Source organism: Anthonomus grandis, chromosome 8, assembly GCF_022605725.1.
Source record: "Anthonomus grandis grandis chromosome 8, icAntGran1.3, whole genome shotgun sequence".
NCBI lineage: Eukaryota > Metazoa > Arthropoda > Insecta > Coleoptera > Curculionidae > Anthonomus > Anthonomus grandis.
Window position 1 is genome coordinate 7,700,167 of NC_065553.1, and position 25,297 is coordinate 7,725,463.

The 25,297-nt window shown below is 29.8% G+C and overlaps 1 protein-coding gene across 2 annotated transcripts in view; it reads left to right on the top strand.

Annotated features, from left to right (window-relative positions):
- LOC126739706 (knirps-related protein-like) overlaps positions 1–24,811 on the top strand; it is a 221,086-nt gene extending 196,275 nt beyond the window's left edge. For both annotated transcript variants that reach the window (XM_050445501.1, XM_050445500.1), the window contains 2 exons: positions 18,053–18,130; positions 23,115–24,811. In XM_050445501.1, the coding sequence (XP_050301458.1) occupies positions 18,053–18,130; positions 23,115–24,119 (1,083 nt within the window). In that variant the 3' untranslated portion in view covers positions 24,120–24,811. The remainder of the gene's footprint in view (positions 1–18,052; positions 18,131–23,114) is intronic.
- The last annotated feature ends 486 nt before the right edge of the window (positions 24,812–25,297 follow it).

A 25,297-nucleotide genomic window follows, 5' to 3' on the forward strand; every position in this document is an offset into this window, starting at 1 on the left:
TATTTATTATAATTTTTACTTATAGGTTAAAAAATTCCTCATGGCTTAATTGACTATTTTGAAATAGTGGTCTGTTAAAATATTGGATATTAATAAAATATGGGATACTAAATTTATTTAAACTCACAAATAATAAATAAAAAACATTAACTTAGTTTTTTAAAATTAAGACAAAGCATTGAGTAATCTAATAAGCTATTAGAACAAAAATATAATAACCCTTTGGATAATATATCTTTCACAATATTTAATTTTAAACCTGCAAACTTTTATAGAAATGAAAAAATTACTTTTTCTATTACTTTATCTAAGCTTAAGACTGATTTAAAAAACTTTGGTGTCTGATAAAAAAAGCTTAAAAATAACAATTTATAAGTTTGACAAACCAAAATGTATATGTTTTCTAATATCAAAATTGTCATGCAATAACAAACGCCTTTAATTTAACTTCCTTCTTATTACCACTTTTTTTGAGGTTTAAAAACCTTTCTATAAATTTATTTAAAAAATTAGAAACTTCTTGCAAATTGTCTCAGATTAGTGATACACTTAAAGACCTAGTTTCCTATAATTATATGCTTTTTGCACAGTTTTTTTAAATTGCTAACAAACAACAATATACACGTAACCAACTATTTGATTTTCTAATTTATATGCTATTTAAGGAAAAATACATAAAATTGTGGTGTTATTATAATCGCCCAAAATTTAATTAATATGGGATTTCCTTGAATGTAAATTGCGAGAACTGAATTTTAAAAAATAAATGTATTCTAAGAAATTTAAAAATGTGAATAGCTACTTTTTGGACTGATGTGCGCAAACCTATTTAATTAACATTAAATACTGTTTAATTTTTTCTTAATAAACATTTAAAAAAATCATTATTGCATAAATATTTTTGTGCCTAAGGTAGTATCCAAAATTCTATTTTAATTATTACAAAATATATATGACACCCACTTAAACACCCACTAGGCGCTTCTTCAAAGTATTTCAAAAGATCCATAGCAGTCAAATTATTTTGCCAAATAGAAATTGCAAAATCATTGTCACCAAATATAGGTGATCTATGAAAAATAATATAATACTACCTGGAATAAGTATGTTACGATAACATCCAAGTTTAACAAACTAATTAGCATTAGAGGCTGTTAGTGTAGGCTCGCTGATAATATTGTAACAAGAAAAATAAAGTGACTTTTAATCATAATTATTAGAATAAACATTTTTCGAAAGTAAAATTTATTACAAAAGGTATTTATAGATCTTCTCTCTATTATTAAGCATAATAAAGTTAATTTATGTCCCAATAAAGCTCATTTAGATATATTAGACTTACTGAAAACTATTTCCAAAATATGCGTATTTCACAGTTGGACATGACGGCATATTAATCTTTATTAGTAGTCGATATTTGGGAAATCACATCTCGTAAACATCGAACGAATATTAAATTTATTTTAATTAGGTTAACGATTTTTTCATCTGTTTTAAATATTATTTCAGTGACTTCGGGTAGCATTATTTAACCAAATCATCCTTAAAATATTCAGGCGGATATACCGTTTTCCTTGTAAAACAACAAAGTGGTTCGCGGTTTTGATTTCTTCTTAATTCTCGAGAATTTTGCTTCAGCGTAAAGATGACACTGTCATAAAGCGGAATGAGATCAGCGTAGGAGTGCCAAAATTTATGAGGACCTACCTGTAAGGATTTTATTTTTTATAATTTAAAAAAAAAATCTTGTAGTATCTTAAACGATCTGGGTTAGGCTTTGTTGAGTAATTTAAAAAAAAATCTTAATCCACTTTTTGTGTTGTGACATAGAATTTCCAAAAATTCACTGTAAAGCTTCTCGGCCTACTTTCTCAGAAATAAATTCTAAAATTTAAAAGGATTAAATTTTATTATATTTAAAAATTAAGCAAAGGTAAGTATTAAGCGGGTGGCTTCTATTTTGATACCCGACTATAAGTCAGAGCTATTCGATGTTGGTATTGTTAATTAGCAGATTAACTGAAAATGCTATAGGGTTAATCCGATAATGAGGCTAATTTAAAATGGTCATTGTTGCGGCAGGTAGATATGCTAATAGATTATGAGGATTTGTAGGAAAGTAAAGTATTATTGCACTAAAGTTAATTAGAATTGTCACATTATTTTTTTAATTTATTTTATTTATTTATCCACTTCTAAAAGGAATTCTTTGCTAAACCGAATGCTTGGTTTATCCTAATTTAAGTAATTTCTCAATCAATTACGGTTGTGGTTACTGTTCAAAAGCTACTTCTTATTGTAACAAATGTTGACTTTGCCTCAAACCTCACCTAATTACGATCCAGCAGGTCTCTATCAAATATCCTAGTACTAGTTTGCCGTAAGTAATTATAAAACTCTTCGATGTTTTTGGATTTTTGCCTTGGTTCGAATTAATCACATTATAGCGCTTATTGGAGAACCAATGCATAACTCATTTGGTAACTGAGCTACTTGGTTTCCATTTATTTTTGCAATAAATTTTTTTTTGATCCTTGTGAAACTTACTGCAGCCATTCATTACTCGTTAGCAGCTTATTTTAGATCAGAGGTTTACTTTAATTAGCTTTGGATAAACCGGTTATTTTTGTGTATGTGTATTCTTGGATTTTAAAGTGTCTTACTAATTAAGAAAAAAAATATACACATGCAGTTTTTTATTCAAACTTGTATTTTTACATAATGTTTCTGTTTTGTGTATATTTCAACATTTTGGTTTAATTCAACAGGTTACAGGAATATTTTGGCATATTTAAATTTAAGTCTGATTTGTATTTTATTTATTTAAATGTTGAATATTTTTAAAAGCAATTTTTTAGGATATTTCTTATTTTAAATAGAACCTCAACTGCCTGGAACAATTTAGAAATTTTAGTAATTATTTATTCATTTTTAGAGTTGTATAGAGAAGTTTATAATGTCACAGAACTTCTTTTACTTTTTAGACAGCAATTTATTTTAGTGAACTAAGTTTCTATCTACTTCTTCCACCTTTTTTTTTCAAATCTGTTTAAATCCAATAACAGTTTCTGCAGTTTTCATTGACCGCGTGTGTGTGTATATATCTACACATGCATAAAGGCATGTCTTTATTCAAAGTAAATTTTTCAAGTATTTTTTTCAATATAAATACTTGTAACGCTATCTAAAAAGTCATTCTTAAAACCATGAATTAATAAATTATTAGTCTGTGAAAGAAAGAGACATTATTCAAATAAATAATATGCGCTATATTCACTTTTGTATCGAGGCGCCATCTAACATGAATTAATGTATTTAGTGCTAAAAAGGTAAGCTATTCAAACAAATATGAATTAAAATAAAACAAATAAGCAAAAAGTATAGTCGTAGAGATATTTGTTGTCTAATCACATTGCTCTCATTTTGGAATTCATGCTTTTATTGGCCATTTTCCAGAAATCTGTTTTATGCACTTTTAATAATTTAAAGTCCAGCTTTTTTTAATAATCACTTTTTGCGTTACAAGTTTCGGGATAATGCTGATTATTAACAATTTTTGTAGATTGTTTTATTGCTTTACATGTTCCTTAAAGTTACTGGTAAGGAAGTAATACGCTGTTAAGTTATTTGATTTAAATTTCTTTTCCCAAAGAAAGTCAAAAAAAGTAATAATGATACTAATTACTATTAAATTTTTAATCTAAGAACTTTTAAATTTAAACCTTATTTATAAGTCCGCTTTAAAAAACTAACGCAAAAATAATCCTCAGATCCCTGGCCTAAATATTTCCAATGATAGTTTTTATTGTACTCCAATTTCAAATTTAAAGAATCAACAAATTTTAAACCAAATATGTTATATTTTTCTAACATACAATTAAATTAAAAGCTCCATTTACCCAATTTAAAACCACTTAATCAAGTGACAACAAGTAACGATCCACTTTTTTTTCGAAAGCTCGTAACAACTGTTCCATTTTAACAATATCTAAATGTATCGAGTTTTTCCTCCTATAGAACAAGGATTTTAACTTTGCTTTAGTATCATTTCGCCCGTTATCACATTTAAATTGGTCGAAATCGGTGTGAAAAAATGTACTTTGTAATTGTTTTTTTCTTTTAATATATTGATTCGCGAACATTGGGGACCACTATCATGCAATTAGTACTATTTGATGCGCGTTGCCTCACATATTTCAAAGCACGTATTGAAAAATTAATTAACATTTTATATTGCGTAATGAAGAAGATCTACGAACAAAAAGACGGTTTACTTTCGAATATTTGTATTTTGTAAGGATCTCGAAATAAAATAGGAACATTCGCCACCACTGTGTTTATTTATATTCCAAGAACACCCAAAAATTCCCATAAATCTCGACAGACGAGCGCGCACGGTCCACTTTAAATGATACAGCATTAAAAATTGTGAAACGATATTTTTAGAGGTCCAATTAAAAATAAAATTATAAATGATCGTAAATTTTAAGACCGCGGACGCGAGTTGTCGCCGCACTATGTGCGTGATATATCTTTTCTACCGGACAGTGTCCGTTGTAATTTTTAAATTATGACCGTTTTATCGTCGTTAGTTTCGGAACTTTATGAGCGGAGACATGTTTGGGTTGATATTAGGAAATATTAGTAAATGAAAGTCTTGTAAAAATGTGTGTAATCTGGCTCCGGTTGAAGAAGAGCCATTTTCCTGTAAAGCAATATAGTTAGTTAATGAAAAACCTTAAATCGCAGGAGGATAAATTATACCTATAACAAAAGGATTTAAGTAAAATTATTTTAAAATAAAATAAGCATAGAAAAATAGTGATAACTCAGTTTTATTTCGAAGTAGAACATTTCATCTAGGTCGGCCCAAATTCGTGTTTAAAAATTATTTTTTAAAGATAATAACTTTTTCTTAAAAGATATATTTCTTATTAACTAATTTTTCTTTAAATCAGTCAAATAATTCAATCGTTGAACTTTTTTTAACTTAGTATTGTTGTATTATTTAACTATAAAATTTAAGTTAGTTATGCATAACTTAAATGGATTCGATTCAAATTTTAATTTCCTTCCGGATATCTCTTTTAATCTTTTAGATTCATCATAAATATTAAAGTTTTATGAATTAAATAAATTGATGATAGCTATAGTGAACTATTTCTTTAGTTCTATGCAGGTTAACAATAATTACATTAGATCTGCATACATTATTCTGAAACAAATTTAGGGATCAAAGCATTAATAATTGATACATATTTCTAGTAGTGATAAAATTGCTAAAAACTATAACATAAAATTGCTAAAAATAATTTGTTCAAGGAAATTTGTTCTTCAAGTAAATATTTTTAGTTGATGAAGATGGTCTTTAGTATCCCAAATACTGGATCTCATATGTATAACTGATGACTTTTTTGAAACCCAGACTTTGTGTTGTTCTCTTTTGATATGGTTACATCAATGTCTCTTTAAGAATATGGATGATTTCTTTCAATTCTTTTCTTATGTATGTTAACATTTGTTGATGCCTATTTTTCCCACTCATTTCTTATTTTGTTCCCCGAATTTATTGAGTAGATTGAAAACCACATTGGATGAGATCTGATGTTCAAACGTTAAGGTCATTTAAGTTTAGCCCTAGTAAAGCTACAAGATCTATAACCTCTAATTTTGATAAGACTTTTAGTATGCTTTTAATTATGTTATTATTCTTATTGAATCTCTGTAAAAAAACCGTAAATGTGACTTATTTTTGCCACAAAGTTTTTTCGTAATTTCGGTGAAAATATCAAAAGACCTGCTCTAAAACTTGAGAATAAGAGCAACTGCGTAATCCAGTTTTTACGTCATCGGGACGTTCGTTTATAGACAACAGACAAGTAGTCAAACCATAGGAAGAAATGCAACTGACACTTTGGCCAGATGACAAAAAGCTGGATTATTAGTAGCAAAGTATAGATTTTCTAATATTAATTAAACCATACTTTAAAATTTTAAGATAAATAAAGAAAATAAACAAGATACTAAATTTGAACGGTACTAGAACAATTATAAATCCGCCTATCTTTAACCAATTATTATAAAAAATGATGTTCTCATCATCGTAGATAGAAAGTTCGTCTTCTTGCAGGTGCCCATAGTTTGACCTATAACACGTAACCTTAACTTTTATTTAGCACCACATTAGTTGTACAAACAGTATGGTAAATTAAGAGTAAAACGTCTCTCCGCGTATCCACTTTCAGCTTTCTTGTAGATCAAACAGTCGTGTTGACATTTTCAATTTGGAGAAGAAGTGAAAACGGATCGATTTTTTCTCACTATAAATATTATTATTGCCGATATATTGGTCGTAAATATTGGCAAAATAATTGCGAATTATGTCAAGGGAATGTTAGTCATAAGATAAATTTGATAAATAAATGACATAGATTACCTCTTACCTCAGATTATAAGTTGCACAAAATATTGAGCGTTATAAAAGCAATAATGAACAACTGGGAATAAAACAAAAACAAGATGAGGAATAAAAAGCAGTGCAATGGATTTTTAAAACAATACACAAATTTAAATAAACAATCATTATGTACATATAAGTTATGCCAATAAATATGAATATCACTTTTCCATTAGCTAATAAATAGATCTAGCTAATGCATAAAACTCTATATAAATGCATATTTTAGTTTTCGATATAAGCCGATTTTATTTTATTAACTGAATATTTTATATTTCTGTTGCTACTAAAGTATGTCAAAGAGTAAAAACGAAATATCTATTAGCACAAAAGGATGGGACCGCCGGTACGACCGTAATTACGCCTTACGAAATAATGTCATGTGCATACATGCAATAACTCGGTAACAAGTCGATAAAGATACATTAGACCTATTTGGCAACACCATATAAACAAATTTGCTATAATTTAAGTTTTCAAGTTACGAAAGACGGTCATCCGTTATTTTTTTTTGTTAATATTTTTACGGGTTAAAATAGGATCCTACGCCGCTGTTAATGATCTTAAGAGAAGAATAACACGCTTAACATTTCGGGGTAATTAAGAATAACCATACAAGGACCCTAATTATTCCTGGTCATCTTACGTAGATTTTACGACAGATTTATTATATATTACTTATTTATATAAGCTGAGCTTTTGAGATCTAGTTTTACTTACGTTTATTTTTTTCGCCTTTAACCTTAGAAGGCTTAAGATAATTATATACACTACATGTTCGTGACACGTGCTATAATTAAAATTTTAATTAGGTACATTGTTTTGACAATTATACAGCGATGATCTTAAAGAAGCTTACTAGCTAGTCAACCGTACTAACGAGCAGCAACAGATTTAAATTTTCAGTCAGTTTTTTAATACAAGTAGTATTTTTTTCCTGATCGAAATCAGAAATAGTATTAACCTGTATATTTATTTTATTGTAAAAAAAACTAAGTTGTAAAGTAATATTCGTAGTAAAAATAGAGCTTACAATAGAAATACCACGAACGCTTGCAAGTTATATAGAGTCGTTTGTCAAATTTAGTTAAAAGATTAATTTGGCATATACATAAGGTTTTGTTAAAGCAACTGAGTCATTGGAAAAACTAAATTATGCTTATATAGAAGAGTAAATTGGTTAATTGGATAAAATACCTTGCAGAATTTAGGATATACATCTACCTGACTGATCTGTAACAGATATCCCAAGCAAGATTATTGTAAAAAAATTACCTTCAAAAACTATGATTTTGATTATACACTTGTTGCGTATATTAATTTTTGAATACTAGAAAATATGAACTAGATAAGGTGTTGTAAGGGCTCATCATGAAAGGCATAGAATTTCTTTAAAAATACTACTGGAAATGCACATACTATTAATAGATGTGGATCATGAGTCTATTAACAAAAGTTTTACTGTCGACCCAGTTTCCAAATCATATATCACAATTTGGCATTCAAAATTTAAAAAAGAAAATCATGGAATATAACGGAAATTAATAATAAGCTAGCGACTGAGATCTTTAGGTGTTCATTGAGCTAGTTTTCTATTTCATGTCTAATCTCACATTAAAATAAGATTCACTTAATTCGAAATTTTACAAAGAAAGTCAGTTATTTTTTCAGAATCTAAGAAAGATGAATTAAAAAAAGCATTTAACAAATCAAAAGTAATCGGTTCCTTTCACTGACTTAGGGGCGGCCTCGTCATAACAAAAATGTTACGCTCTCTCCAATGACAAAAAAAATCTAGTTTATACGAAGGGCAGATGTTATTTTAGTAAGCCCACACTATAAAGATCATGATAATTCCCAGTGACTTGCTAAAAAAAAAATCGTGCCTTACAAAACGCTTCTAACGGGCGTGAATACGAACTATAATCATCAAAGCTTGTGATTTTGATTGATCGCTTTTTAATGATTACTAATAACATAACTTTGGACGGCTTTTCGCATACAGATATGAACGCGAATCCAACAAAGAATTTCACGTGAAACTCTTAAAAAAAATTAATATACATCTACCTCTTATGCATTCAGTTTGCATACAAGGTGCAAAATCATATTACATCACCCCGCCAAATTGTAATAACAGAAGCAAAACATGATCTAAAAATAAGTGCACGTTTTAGACTATAACGATGTGAATATTGATTACACGTATTGATTTTTGAAGGTCCTGATTTTTATCGGTTGTCCTTAGAACAGGTTAGTTTTTTTGCACGATGGTGTTTCGCAAATTAAGCGGCAATATGATCTTTTTACTCAATCTTTACGTTTGAACGATTTTCAAAATCTCGAAAATATCTTAGAATACCTCGGAACGAATCAAGTTGTCGGTGTTCCGGTTTTTTTAACGCATGTTGCGCATTATAATAAAGATTAGCCATCGGGATATTAAACGTTTCTAGGGTTACCACCTACTTTTATCTTCGTTAGGTAGCTGTCGGGAATTAGCGAGGTTAGCGTTACGACAACTAAGAAATAAAGTTACTACTAAAATTAAACTTTGCAGGACATTACTCTACTTACAAAAAATTCTTCCAAATTACTTTCAAATGTCTAAATTATGGCTTTATCAAAAAAAAATTAGAATGAAGTTGATATAGCAATTTTAGACCTTGTAATTATGTACTTATTTTTAACGGTCGTGACTGTTAAAGTATTATCGTGATATGGTTTTTTTATTCTTCCTCATTTAGAAGATGTGTGTATAAATACGTATTGGCCTAGTATGTTTTTTAAATTCATACAGCCAATGCATAATTTAATTGCATACGGTAGATTTTTTTAAAATATTTTGTACTCTATTAGAGGCAATAGCGTGTTAACAATTAGCATAATATAAATTAATACAGTGCAATTTTTTACAAGGAAAAATACCAATATAGTCTAAGCTTCTTCAATTAAACATAATTAATATGCCTTTCGGTATTTGCTACGACATCCACATGGATCTCATTCTATACTGTTAACCAGGATCCAACTCAACTTTCTACTCTTTTGCCCCAATAAGTATAGCACATAATAAACAACATTATTTTATTGGAATCTATCAAGTAGCCGAAGAATCAACATTAGTCAAACTAAGGTTAAACATAATTAACAAATAGGTCCATATACTTTTCAACTGCTGCTATTGTATACCCCTAATATAAGGCATATACAGGAAAGTTGCAAGATCGATATAATCAATTAATTGCTATTAAAAAAGCATTTCAAATGCAAGCTTAGAAATTTTTTCATTTTAAAAAGTGTTATATTAAGTCATTCATGCAATCCTTTAAATAGGGTCCGAGGAGGTATAATACGCTCCATTGCCAAACTAGCTAAAATTTAATATATAATTTTAGCCTAGAAGAAAAGGATTTTCAGATAATTTATACTCCAGTACCGAAATGCAACCTAAAAATTAAAAAATAGGAGAGTACAAAACTAACACGCAATGGAAAATAGCGTATAAGTAAGCACGTTGCAAAGAATGCTAGAATAGAATGCAAAGCATCGAAAATGAGAATCCTGGATTAATGAAACTTTTCAAACTGTTTATAGTAATAAAAATAATATTTCAATTATATTTGTCATTTTTATTTCTTTAGGTATCTCGCGAATAAAATATGTGTTTAACAAAGGTAAAATAATATTAGAGATTTGGCTGGAATATATCCAGAGTATGCTAAATTAAGGAATTAATAATTGGTATATCAAAAAGCATAAAAGATACAAGGTTGATTAGAGTTGCGTACTTTGATACTTAGTAATTTCAAAAATAAAATTAATTAAATAATACTTTTACGTCCACTTTTTTTGCCTTATATCAGAATGATTTAAGAATCGACGTCTTGTATCTTCTTCGATGACCATCATAATTTTTTCTTCAGATTTAAATAGCCCTTTTAAATAACATTTATCTATTGTACTTTAATGACATAATGATTGAAAATTTGATGTTTTGTATTTCCTCGAACATCATCAACTTATTTTCTCGTGAGTGCTATATTGAACTTCACCAGAATTAAAAAGTTTCTTTAATTATTATTAAAGAAACTTTTTTTTCTTCTTCTTTTTTTTTTCTTTCTTCAATTAAAGATTATTTCTTTAATTGTATTAAGATATCCACCATTGAAATCACCGAAAGCTACTTAGTAAACAAACCTATTAATTTTTTGATATAAAACTGATATAAATATAATACATATTATAAATATCATAATTTTCAAAGTACGTAGATATATATGAAGCCTTTGACAATATCAAGATATTTCTGATTTTTTTTAAAACTATTCCGAAGAAAGCAAGCGGCTCTCAGTATAGGATAACAATTATTAAAAAGAAAAAATTTCATATAAATTAAATAACAAGTGGCTTGTTTAGGGACTATCAGAATTTTTTTAGGCTTAAGGTTTAGAAAAATGACATTGAAAAGAGAATGTTACCTAAATTAAGTAACTGCTACAGAGTCTGCACTTAGAGATAATGCTCAATTTGTTGAAATATTTGAACATCAAACGAAAGGAAAGGGATATATAAATGAAAATTCAAATTTTGCACCCTTTTCTATATCATCATATAATTTTCTTAACAGTGGCTGAATCACCTGGAAATAGTGTTTATCTCCCTTAGTTTGTCAGATTGTACTAGAAAAACATCACTTTATTCCCATATTTTTCAAATTCTTAGACCGAGATAGGGATATATAAATGAGAATTCGATTTTTCCACCTTTTTCTATATCATCGCATAATTTCCTTAATAGTGTCTGGATCGACTAAAAATAGTGTGTTTTTCCTTTAATTTGTTAAATTATTTCCGAAAAACATCACTTTATTCTCATGCTCTTCTAATTTTCAGACTGAGATAGGGATATATAAATGAGAATTCGACTTTTCCACCTTTTCCTAGTTTTGTAGTCCAAGTTCAATTTTTTTTAGTTAAAGTTAAAAAGTATAAGTTACTAGTATATTGAAATTATTGTTTTGTACATATGATATATTAATCTATTGTTTCTTTGGCTAAGCAAATTTCGCAGTTGATATTTAGGTTAGGTGAATTTCAATTTTTAGGTTTATAAAAATGAAAGTTCCAAATTTTTGAAATTAAATAGCAAGTCATTAAGTCCATTTTTGAAAATAATTTAAAAGTCATCACTAGCCAAAAATTCCGAGGCTTTAACAACGTAATCTGCCTTATTCATGACTACCAAGCAAGAATCCTTATAGGTCTTTTAATTTAAATGTGAATTTAAACAAGACTTTGTGTAGTACCCTTTAGATTTTATGATATTATTAGTTTCCAAATTACAAAATAACGTTGCCGTATTAGCTGGCAGTACTTCTCGATCTTACTGTACCCGCCTTTGCCCAGTACATCGGATCGTGGTCCGCCGTACGTATAGCGAGAAGAAAAGGAGATGAAAAGTCGTATCTCCAAAACGATCAGCCTTCGGAGGTGTTGATCCTTGCGCTGACGAGCACCTAAAGGCCCCTATTTAGTGCGAGCCCCAAACCCGGCCCATCAATCAAGAAACACCCGATATTTTGATCTAGATCTCTTTGAGAAGTGCCGACTCGCGATCAACTTTTTTTTTTAATATTTTAATAAAACATTTTGTATGTTCATTTAAAAATCACCAGACCTATGTTATTTTATTACTTAAAGTGAATTGACTAATCCATTTAACATTAGCACGATAAATTCACGACATAAAACGTTTTTTCCGCAGCTCTTTCTACCGGAACAACCAAATAAAGTGTTTTAGTTGCGCAATTTGTTTATTAGGGCATGACCAGGAGTGCCCTTCAATTGTAGCTCGTGCTGAAAGCAGATTACTTTTGTGTTTTAATAGAGTTTCTTTTAAATGCATCTGTTACAGGGTCATAAAATAGTACTAATAACATCAGCTTACAAGGTATGGTTAACAAAAACTAGCTAACCAGCCGTATCCCAGACTAACAAAAACAAACTTTAATCACCGTATTGGCTACATTTACACACCACGACAAAATGGCATATAAAAACCCTATGCTCACAATAAGGAAGAACCGATTTTAACGCTTGCATTATAACTATGTTTAATGTTTGTAATGTATGCAACGTTTTACAACACTTGCCTTACAAAAGCGCGTTTTAACGATGGCCGTAAATCGAGAAAAACGATAATGAATTTAAAAATGACCGGTTGGAAGAGCCTTTTAAAGTCGCCTCTAATAAAATATAACATTATAATGCATAAATAAATTTTGAAAGACGTTTATTGGCGTACCGTACTGTTCTAACAGGCAGCAGTGCAGCTTTCTCTATAGTACGCGAGAGAGAAAATCGCTTATGGCATTTAACGCTGCCAATGCTTCATGTAATTGGGTAGGATGTATTTTTTATTTTTGTTTTGAACCTTTTTTTCAGATATCTGTAAAATTCACATCAATCATGTCATCAAGTGTAAATAGCAGGCGAAGAAATAAAAAAATATGAGCCATAAATTATGTTCATCATACTGTTGATATAATATTAATAATAAATGGTTTTTATTTACTCAATTCAAAAATACATATGAAGTCTTATTTGGAAAAAAATACGAGTAAATAAAAGGTCGACAGATTCAGATTTTTGCATAAAGCAGATTCTGCTCTTTAACCAAGCCTACTTAACTAGCCAAGTATCAATGTAATAACCAACTCTCAAGTGTGACAAAACTAAAATAAAAAATTATAAACATGCCTTGTAACATTTATTTTTATTCTTTTTTTCAACACAAATAAAACATTTCTTCAGGTTCAGAAGACTATTTATTGTGACCATCAAATAGCTCTGTAAATATATGTTTTCTAAGTCGAGATAAAAAAAAAACACTAGCAATATTGTCAGAAAAATATAGTTTAAAGAATTTAGTGAACGTATATGTTTTTTGTAATATTCTGTATCTGATAATGGCTGTTTACACAGCCGAAATGCATAATACATTTACCTAAGTGACCTACATGCATTTTTCTTGGAGATAAAGACTTCCCCTATTTGTAATCTTTATATACACACTCTCCTACAAAATATGGACTTCTATTCAACTATTGAAGAATTCGGTTGGATCTTTGGGAATTCGACGCATTTTTCATCAAAGATCCAAATAAGTATGGTGGGCTACGGTTTTTTAAAATTTTATAATAAAAACACAATAAATGCATTAATCTGTGGTTAGATATATTTAGCTACTTTAATTTACTTAATTTATGTGATACATAAACTCGTCTGCAAAGACCAAAAATAAGTAGAATACATCATTTCTCTATCTCTTATATTCTTCTATCGTCCTCATAGTCCAAGCACCAACTATAAACGGACAACATCACAATAATTGAGATGAAACTAGCGAGTCACATAATAGTTTTTTAATGTTTATATCCACATATTTTTTATGATTTTAAATAGACTTTAGATTACATGTAAGCCTTTCTAAGGATTCTAAGTGCATGGTTTTTAAATCGAATGGTAGAATTTACCAAACTTTTACATTTATCATCGATCTGTATTTGGTCATCATTTATATTAATTTGAATCTAATTCTTAACGTTATTGACAGTAGCTAAGAAGCATTTTAGATTTCAGAGGGTTAATCTTGAGCATATGTGTTAATGATATGAGAGACATTGCTTTTAGATCTTCGTTAATTGAATTTTTGATATGTTTTAACTTATGGGTTAAAAATGAAAAGTAGAGTTGTTTATTATCCACGTATAAATGTTACAATGTAGCAATACTAAGTAAAATTGACAGGTGTATATTGTAAATAAAAATAACCCAAAATACTACCTTGTGGAGTATGTCACTTGAAGAACCTCTAAAATTTCACCATCAATTTTAACTCTCTGAAATCTGTCACTTAGAAATAACTTTAAAAGATTCACTTCTACCTCACTCAACCCTAGATAAAGCAAAATTAATGTCAGAATATCAAAGAATTACTATAATCAGGATATATTAATGCCGTGATTTTAACCTTATCACGTTCAGCAATAATGGCATCAATTACGTCAGTCATAGATTAAGCACAACTATAACCGGTCCTAAGACTAGGTTACTTACAAGGCAAAATTAAATTACTCTCTACAAAGTGACGCATTTGATGTTCCAGAATTCATTCGAGTACTTTGAAAAGATTGGGTAAATTGATCTAAAGTGGCCGACTTCAGAAGAGATTGAGATTTTAAATAAAGGCGTAATAAATGCCTCTATCAAAATTTTAGAGAAATATTTTTGTATTATGCACTCATTAAATATATAGGTTAGGTATTTCTCTTTAATGAGTTCAATAAAGCTGGATAAGAGATATACGGTATCCCATAACGTTATGTTCAAATTTTGGAACCGTAAAGTATTGCTCCTATTATGCTTTCTCCAAGGTTGAATAAAAGGAGTTACCTTCAATTTCTTATATACAACAATTGCTGCCCTAAATTGGATTACCATCAATTATCCAAGATGGATTAGTCGAGGTGGTCCACGAGTTGTCTGGCCACCAAGAAAACCCGATCACAATATCCTTGATTTTTTTTGAACAAGGTGGTGGGCATTGTGAAAACGTTATTAATTCACTTTTTTTATAATAAAAGCATCTTTTATTTACTTTATACGATATGCAACTTTTGCGTCTTTTTAACTTGAAAAGAAGCGTACTTTACGCTTCCAAAACTTGAACGTAATAAATTAGTCTTAAACGAAAACTGTTATACTATATTAGAATTACCTGTAAAGACATTTAAATGCATAAACTATCAGTATACGATATTTTTTTGCTTAATAGAATAAGAGGTTAAATACGCTTGAGTACAATCACTAGTTATTAAAATATTTTTGTTTTGTTAATTTTATTTAATTTTCCTATATCTGGTGGTAACAGAAACCAATAGGTAATTGAGTTGCCTTAATAGACAGAACTATATAGGGAATTTTAGTTTCTCTCATATAATAATGTTAGGTTTTCATATAATAAGTTATATATAATAAGTATCATATCATATAATAAGGTCATTTGGTGAATTATACTTTCCTCCATTGTGACTTACTGATCTGTTGTGGCTCAGACATACATGTATTTCCTCAAATAAGTTCGACATGCTTAAAGAGTTTAATAGGTGAATTGGAAAATGCGTTTTTTATATCTTAAGGTGCAATTTTAGCACTTAAGTTGAGCCAGTATCCAAGATAGTCTACCTGATTCTTTTCTGTATTAGAGCGTTACAGTAAATATATATTACTCTTTCATTTTTGTCCCTGAAGAATCTTACGCCTTGATCTTTTGACAATATTTGGCAATAGGAATTTAATTAGTAGTAAAAGTCTTCCAATATTTCAACTAAAGATTACAAAAATATTGCATGTTAAAAGCAGATTTGTCTTTAATTCGCCGGATTACTGATTGAATACTAAACTTTAGGAAGTATGCTGAATACTAGTTTATCTTAAGTAAGTTAGTAAGAAAGTCATGAAGTTAGTGGCACATCTACAAGAGAATCAAAACTTGAATTAATTAAAAATTTTCTTAATAAGGAATAGGTCATAGCTAATAAGCAACATCCTACTGAAGCTCTTTCAATTAAGACACACTTTATTTCATTATATAATGTTATATGCAGTACTACAGTAAAAGATCATATAAATTCTTCAAGGAGATCAGATATCCAGGGTTAAAGATTTAAGATGACTCTAACCAAATTTAAACTGAGAACAACCAAGCAGTAATAGTGATGTTTTAATTTTATAAGTGACTAGTACAACAATACCTTAATTAAATTTATTAATTTTTGTTACCACAAGTATTAATAAATTAGCTAGGAAAACTATAAGAAACCCATGCTTTTTAGCCTAAATCATAATTAGTGAAAGTTCTCATTGATTATTGAACATCAGAGAGAACACCATCCACTATAATTTCTTTTTTAAAAAAACTACAAAATGTGACTGAAGATTGAATGTGATAACTACTGATGAAAAAACCTACGCTATTAATCACAATTAGAAGCAAATTTTTTTGTAAAGGGCTCAAAATAATGATAATAAAAATATTATTAACCAAAGTTATATTACGGTATGCCTTTTAGTATATACAGTAAATTTAATAACTCTTTCAAAAGAATAAAAAAATAGCTATGTGTATTTGCCTATGTTAAAAAACTAGAAAATTTTTTTTAAATATTTATGAAAATGTCCAACTTAAAACCTACTTTTCAAAAGTTACCATGTACCCAAACCAGATCACCATTAATAGGTTCTTTTAGTTTTTATTTAAGATAAAAAGAAACTATTTCAACTCTATTAAACTTGTACATTAATTAACATTTTTTCCGAACCCACTAAAACCTAATGATCCCCAAAAGCGTCGATTAAAATGCATATGTATGCAGGTGACCACATTAGTTTGAAAAAATCAGATCTAGCTCTTAAAAACGGTGCTCAATATTCATATTTTCGGTGACCATATGGACGCCACGGAAATTTACCTTTTTTTACATCGACATTATCGTAATTTATTAGACAGAACTAGATTTTAAAGAAGATATGGTTTTAGTTTTATTTGATGATCATGTAAATTCCGCTGTAAAACGAACTGATTTGTTTCAAAATAGCAATTTTGCAATTTTCTCATTTAAAAAATACAATAAAACCAAAACCAGAAAAGGCCGAATTAAAAATTACTACCCAAACGAGGCACTATTAAAAGTTTATTTTTTAATTGCCTCGTGGACTAATTAACAGCTAGTTTTTTTTATAACATCTTTTAAGTTTTTATGGTTAGAAAGCTGTCTCAGTGCTAAATATTCTGTTGACAATCTTACACAACAAACCTAATTAATTTTATGATAATTAGAAATTCCAAAAACAATCATTTTACACTAATCGAGTCTTCATATCTAATTTTCGGTAAAGTGAGCCAATTTTTTAACGACACTTATTTACATTTTAGCGACATAATTTTACTGTGTTAGATCAGTGTATATCGATTTGTTTTAATTGGCAACATTTGTTCTTTAATTATTATGTTTTAATTATGCGCAACAGGTTTTTTTTGGCATTTTGAACAAGATTTGCCTTGCAAGTTAAACTGCAAATTAAAAATGGATCTAATTTCAATATTATTTAAATATAAGTTCATTAAGATAACATAACCTTTATTTCTAAGATTGTTAGACAAATTGATTGTAAAATTAATTAAGATTCACTTGGTTAAATTAAATTTTATTCTAAGGGTATATTTGGATGTTTTTTCTAAATTGTATAAAAATGAGTTTAAAACAGTGCGGGCTCTTTTATATACATTTGCAATTTTTTGTAAACTTATGGCATCTATATTTTTACGCATAAATGATATATCCCAAAGTAGTGTTATGAGGATAGCATAAATTAAATGTTTTTGCCTTTATACACGACTTTTGATTGATAAAAAATGTTATGAGTCACAAGCCTCATTGACTTAGATAAGACCCTAAATGACGTTGAACTCAACTCAGTTAGAATAATTATTATTAATCATATGAAATTATATTTTTCTTTTTTATTTTAGATGAATCAAACATGCAAAGTCTGTGGTGAACCAGCGGCTGGATTCCATTTTGGAGCTTTTACTTGCGAAGGATGCAAGGTAAGGTTTCTTTTAAATGCTTAGTTCATAATTAGCTTTTTAAGCAAATTTATATTTAATTTATTTATCGGGCCTTTATATATTATCATCTTATCAAAGCTATATTTAATACCTGAAATTCTTCTTTTATCAATTTGTCACTAATGCTATTAAATTCACTCAACGAACCGTGCAACAATCCGGCCGGATTTTCATGCTTCGGTTATTTTAAAATTGAAAATGACGTACTGTATGACGTAAGGCGATATTGAATGAACACCATTTTTAGGGGGTATATTCTCAAAATATAAATGTACAAAAAAACTGTGATTTTAAGTAAAATAGCTGCGCAAAAAATGTTAATCTGGATGTTAAATAATTATGGCAAATAGCTGTTGTGAATTGTTTTTACGAGTCATATATTCAGAAGAAGCAAAAATCAAAGAGAGTCCAATATAAGTCGAAGCATACAGAAATTGTATTTACTTAAAATAGTTTTTTAATAAGGCCGATTTTTACGCTCCTTGTTGCTCAAATCCAAATTTCTATCTTTGAATTAACGAAACCAATCTCGGCACGTTGTTTTCGATAAATAATTAGCGATAACCTATTTGTTTTGCTTAAAAATTGCATGGTTTTTGAGTTAATGGGGAAAACCTAAACTTATAGGTGCCACTAGTCTTTTTGGCTTATGATGTCATTTGTTTCGTTTCTTGAGTATTAAAACGGATTAAAGGTTGTAACACATACCAAATGAAAGGAAATATAATTTCTTTTTAAAAGTATCTTATAAGCTTTTTTTCTGAAAATAATAGTTTTTGAGTAAATTGGGAAAAGCCGAACCAATACGTACCCCTAGTTCTTTTGCATAGCTATTTGGCTCCTGTTTACAGTTGTAATGCATATTAAATGACAGGAAATTTCCTTTGAAAACTGTTTTATGAGTTTTTCTTGGAAATTGCATAATTTTTAAGAAAACTGGGAAAACCCGAAAAAAAACCGTAGCCTTCACAAGTATTCTATGTGATTCAGAGCCTGAATTCTTCAATTTAAAGAAAAATGTAGATTCCAAATAATTTTTTCTGGCACAAAACTAGACATGCTTACCGAAATAAAAAGTATGTACCTTGTTATTTAAAATTGATAATGATCATCTCGAGAATAAGCTCCCAGGTCGGTACTATTTACAGTGGCGCTCCGAAGCTGCCCCGGAGTAACCAGAGCGTGTAAATGATGATGGGATTACGTAACGCCGGAAGCAACGGTCTTATTTCAATCCGATTTTTACACTCTGTCAGAGTAAATGCGGTTTAGACACGCGCTTGAATGAAAGAGAAAGTTGAGGAGGAAATTTGATGTATTTGTTTAGTTTTAGATGTTTAAATTGGTCTTGAAATAGAGGCAAGCTGATAAGTGTTTGCTTTTTCAGCCAATACGCTCTTCATCATTTACAAATTGGTTATTTGAATGGGTATTGAATATGATTGGTCCGAATTAAACAAAAAAATCAGTTCCGATTTAAAACCTTAAATATTGAATTATGCATAACTATATTGGAGACGATGTACATTTTTTAATAAATTAATTTAATGAGCTATTTAAATAACATTCATATTTTATGAATTCTAGCAACGCAGTGATAATTATTCCAGCTAGTTACATTAAAATATTCGTCCAGGGTCCTGGACCCCATTCGAAAAATTATTAGTAATGCAATTGCCAATAAAACCAATTGTGGTGAAGGAGCTAGTCATTTCTGTACATCAAAACTTAAGGGTATGGATTTAACCATGATTATCACGATAAGACATCATCCCTTTACAAAGGGAAAAAACACAGTAGTGGTATTTTTAATTCTACTTATTAGATATGAAAAACCCTTTCGTTATTTGTAAGATATTCAGTAGTGCAGTAGCTGAAGACAGTACCTGATATTTTTCGGTACCCTCAAGTTCGCTTTTAAAAATTCATTAGGAATTGTGATGAGCTCAAATGGTTAACCAGTTCACCAGGTCGGAAGTGTGTCGTAACGATTCAAAAAAAAAAAAAACACACACCCGCAAACCGTCAGCCATGTGAATTCGCGTGCGCGGAACGCACTTTAGCACTTTCCTGCGGTCCACTGCCCAACTGTATAATCGTTGACTAATCGCCGGCAATTATATTCAAATAGGGAGGTTACCGATATTATGCAAATATCGTCAGACACACGACGAAACAATGCCTACTTATTTTTAAACGCCCACCCCGTCGGTTATTGTGACATTTTGAATTTGTCGCCTTTATTGTGTTTTTTCGGATTGATATCTTATTGTGGCTCACATTAGCTTAGCGTCTATTTATTAAGACTAAGAAGTCAGGTTGTAGTACAGTGTCCGAAATAAAAGGTTTTGCAATAGATATGATATGTTTTCAAAAAATCTTTTGACCTGCTTCAAAAACCGTCTCACTATTATTCAATAGTTTTATGGAAATAGTCGATTTCTTGTTTAATGGTAGTCGCAATTCGTCTAATCGTATAAAATTTTAAAAGCGAATTTACTCTATACGATAAGAAAAGACCATAGCGACGGCGAATTGCAAGAAATCCAGCCAATTGACCATTATAAGCATCATTTGTTTTGTAATTGGGCTCAAGAAAAAATTGAAAATAATTTTGAGTTTTTTAAGAAAATTATCTTTTCTGATAAAAAAATATAAACCATTTCTACAAAAAAGACTAAAATAGTCCCCAGATTAGTCGATAAATCAATAATTTCTAAATTTTGACTACTAGAACCCAAGATATTCACTTTCCAATAAAAGACAAATTATTTTACTAGTTACGGGTACTCCTGGGCTAAGAATTTAGTGCATCGATTTTAGTGTTTTCTTCAAAAAAGGCTGATATTGAAAAAAAAGATACGAAAACCGACGTCACTACCTATTTGGAACTAATCAATCAAAAATTAAATATTGACTATCGTTTTGAACTAGTGACAGAAAACGACCCACTTCTCTTGAGACAAGTAGCTATTTTCTACGTGGTGATATCTTAAAAAATACAAATAAATTAAAGGGCTCAACGATCTATATTAATCCAGAGAACTCCCAGAAAGACTACCAAAAAAGAACAATATTGAGGATATATTTAAGGAAAGCACGTCAGAATAATCAAGGGCTATTATAATGAAAAACAAATTAAAAGAGTTAAAACAGAAAAGGACAGCTTGACCAGGAGAGTGGAACATCCACAAACGAAAAGCAACACTATCCAAAGTCCAGGAAAAAGATAGTCCAATAAAGAGGGTAACCAGGAATCATACAATGTTCTTTTATTATTGTACAAACTTCCTGGCTTAATACGACAATATACTTCAAACTATCGTACAAGAAGGACATCTGCGGAGTCTGTGAACATCCCTTTCCTGACTAAAACCAAAGATTTGCGATATATTTATATTGGTCCAATATTTATAGACGTATCCACTTCAAAAATCTATCTAATAAAAAAATTTCCAACTTCTAAGTCAAGACTTCCAGATATTTGCACAACATCTTGGACAAGTCATAATTTCAGATTTATACTAAGTAAACTTACAGATAAATTGTGCATTATTGTTAAAATAGAATAAGGATATTAAAGTAGAATAAGTGATGGATATGTGATTGCTGTAAAATGGTCTTGTACACACACAGATGTTTACCTAGATGTACAACTATTATTTTTGTAATTTGGAAATGTATTTCTTTTTCCGTAAAACATAGTTTTTGAATTTTTGAATCCTTGGCTACTTTTCCTTAAGAATTTCACAATATCCATCTATCACAATACTTGTTTTGTTAGAACTTCTAAATCGCAAGATGAAGAGAATATCGACTGTATTAATTAAATAAATTTTGCGTTTTTTGTTCAAACTCCTTAGTTTCAGTTTCATAAGAATCTAAGTAATTTAAAAAGGTTTAAGAAATAAAGACGCATCCTAAAGTAAAATTAATAATTCTATCAACGTATTGTTCCATCGATAATCCTGCATTGCGTGGGCACGCATTTTTTTACATAACAACATACACCGATAACAATAATGACAATCGAAACCGAACGCAATTTCGACTTTTAGCAATCGGCTTCGAGCTAATGGATTGTCGTAGTCTTTTGTTGCAATACTTGAAATTAACCCGGTTATCAGCGCATTGTGCAGGTTAAACACACTTTGCCAATACCGACGTTTTATTACAATAAAATATGTGTGACCGTTGAACCATAGCGAGGTTCTTTTGTTTCTTTTTTGGGTCGTCGCCGATAAAGTTTTTTTCCCTTTTAATTTCCACACAAATCTGCCATTTCCAAATACGGTACTATTAAGATGAATTGCGACAGATATTTTTGTTGTATTAAATCAGAAATATTCGATTTTTAAAGATTCCATCGATCAAAATAACTCAATTAAAAAAGACTTATGCCGTATCCAATTAAGTTATGCCTAATATAACTAAATAATTTTGTAATCTCAAAATATGTATTAAACTTTTAATTAGTAGAATTTTATTTATTTGAATAATCCTTGACTGCTTCAGTAAATTCATAAACCTTAACCTTAATGTCACAAGTGGCCGATTCTAATCGCTGCAAAAAATGTGATCTAATTAATAACAAAACCGCTAAGTGCAGAGATTTGTGCAATGCGTTTATGCAACTGTTTTTTATACACCAAACTTAACCTTTTAAATTTGTTCTTTTTTAATATGTGGTTTCACCTAGATCACAAGTCAATTTATCTTATTCAAAATCACTTTGCTTTAATTAAATAATGTTTTTTATTAAACGGCTTTTTATCATAATTACGTTATGTTTAGTCAAGCAGTAATGTAAAGTAAATTACCTGAAACTAGATCACTGATTTTTTTTAAAACAATAAAATTTTTAAAGGTTAATAAATTACCAGTGCATGTCCAAGATCAAGCTAAAAACAACAATTTAGAACAACACAAGCAATAAACTAACAATTATATTTTTTTGTTTCAGTCATTCTTCGGCCGATCCTACAACAACATCAACTCCATAAACGATTGCAAAAACAACAACAAATGCGTTATTAATAAGAAGAATCGGACAGCATGTAAAGCGTGTCGTCTGCGAAAATGTGTCCTGGTGGGAATGTCCAAGAGCGGTTCAAGATATGGTAGGCGATCCAACTGGTTCAAAATCCACTGTTTACTACAAGAACAACAACAAAAACAGATGCAAGAGAGCGGCGAAGACCAAAATGGTTCAGAACTGATGCCTCCTCAAATGACGCCACCCCCCAATGGTCATCATCCACAGATGGGAATGAGAATGATGAATTCCAACCATTTTTCACCCTCTTTGTTACATCACATGTCCAACATACCCAGGACGAGAGAAGAATTAATGCTGCTTGGACTTGAGGAAGGTTTCAGACACTCGGCTTCGCCATCAGTTAGTAGTCCCGAATCCCATAACTCAGATTCATCAGTAGAAATACCCGATGTTAGAAGAATCCCTTATATACCTGGACTACTGCCTCCGACATTCCTTCCACCTCCAGGACTACTATTTCCTCCAGGCTATCCGCCATTTTATCCTGGTCTCCTACAGCCCGCTCCTCCACTTAATCACCCAAATAACAATAATAACAACAATGAAAAATTAGCAAGAAACAATAACCCTGTGGAAACAAAGGTGAAGCGAGAATATCTGGATGCTGTTTTGCAACTTCAGCGGCAAACCACTACACATCAAGAAGACCCTGATGATGAAGACGAGGAGGTTGATGTGAAAACACCAGTGCCAACACCGAGCCTTAGTCCGATTCAAGATACTCCAATTGACCTCAGTATGAGAACAATTAGTGAAAGAGGGTCTTCTCCAGCTAGGTCAGAAATGACCTCAGATAGAGGACATGGCAGTGAGGGGGATGAGGAGAGTGACTGCGATTTGGAGGCGAATGGGTTGAAGAGGGTTCAGTTGATTAGTCCAGCACCCTTAAATTTAACAACGAAAGCTTAAAAGAACTGGAGCTTTTGGTGTATAGGTAATTTTGCTAATAGAGGTGCTGAAAGGAGAAATTAAGTCTCAATATAAAAGATGCTCAATTATAAAAAAAGTGAAACAATTCAGGATACGAGCAATTTGTAAATATATGTATATAATTTAAGTTATGAAAAAATACAATCACAAAATAGTGATATTAGTATTAGTATACACATGCTCTTTTAGTGAATTTTGAGGCCAGTAGTACTTCATTTTCTTAGTCATATTCGGGGCGTCCTAAAATCGTGTTCATATTTTGTTTGATATGTATATTTTATTTTATTAGTATATTTGTTTTGTTTTTATTAATTTTAGCTACAACGGACCCCCTGACTTGTTTATTTATTTAACACATGTACATTTGTAGCGTTTGTAACTGATGCAGTGCAATTATTTATTATTCTTTTAATTTCAGTACTAGAAATTCTTAGGGAACTATCACTTTAGCTAAGGGCATTGTTTTTTTTTTTATGTAGGATTACCTGTAAATAACTATTTTATATAAAATTGAAATATTAATAAATATTTTGTTACAATTTTTTTTGAATGTAATGAGTGATTCTTGTCTGAATTTCGGGGACTAGGGCCAGTTAAGTGTTCAATGAATGAATGCGTATTTGTATTTTTGATACATTTTTTGTGTTAAAAAATAAAAATATACAAAGGTTTATGGCTGGCTTTTATTACAACCTTATTTCACCTAATCCTAAAGAAACCTTTAGTGATAAAAAAGGTCAAAAATTACAAAAAGCTTTAAAGAAAATTATAAATACAGGTAAGTATGGAAGTAAATTGCGATTTAGTGAAAAATCGTATTTGTAAATGTTTTTTTTATTTTAGTTTTACATGTTGTACCTTGAAAATTAGAAAGTAAAGGGCATGACCTTATTTAAGCTTTTCTTCTTAAAATTATTTAATTAACGCCTTTAAAGTTATAGAAACTTCTAATTTTGAAATAAGAAGACCCTCTATAAGGAAAGTGCATTACACAATTTCTCAAAATTTATTGTGACATAAATATGAACAGTTTTATAGATATTATTATTTAAATTTAGATTTGAAATATAATAGACGGGTTGGTTTAATTTAAGAGTTTTTTTTTATGAAATATCGCATGAAGTATTTACCAAATTTTATTCTACGAAAAAAAAAAA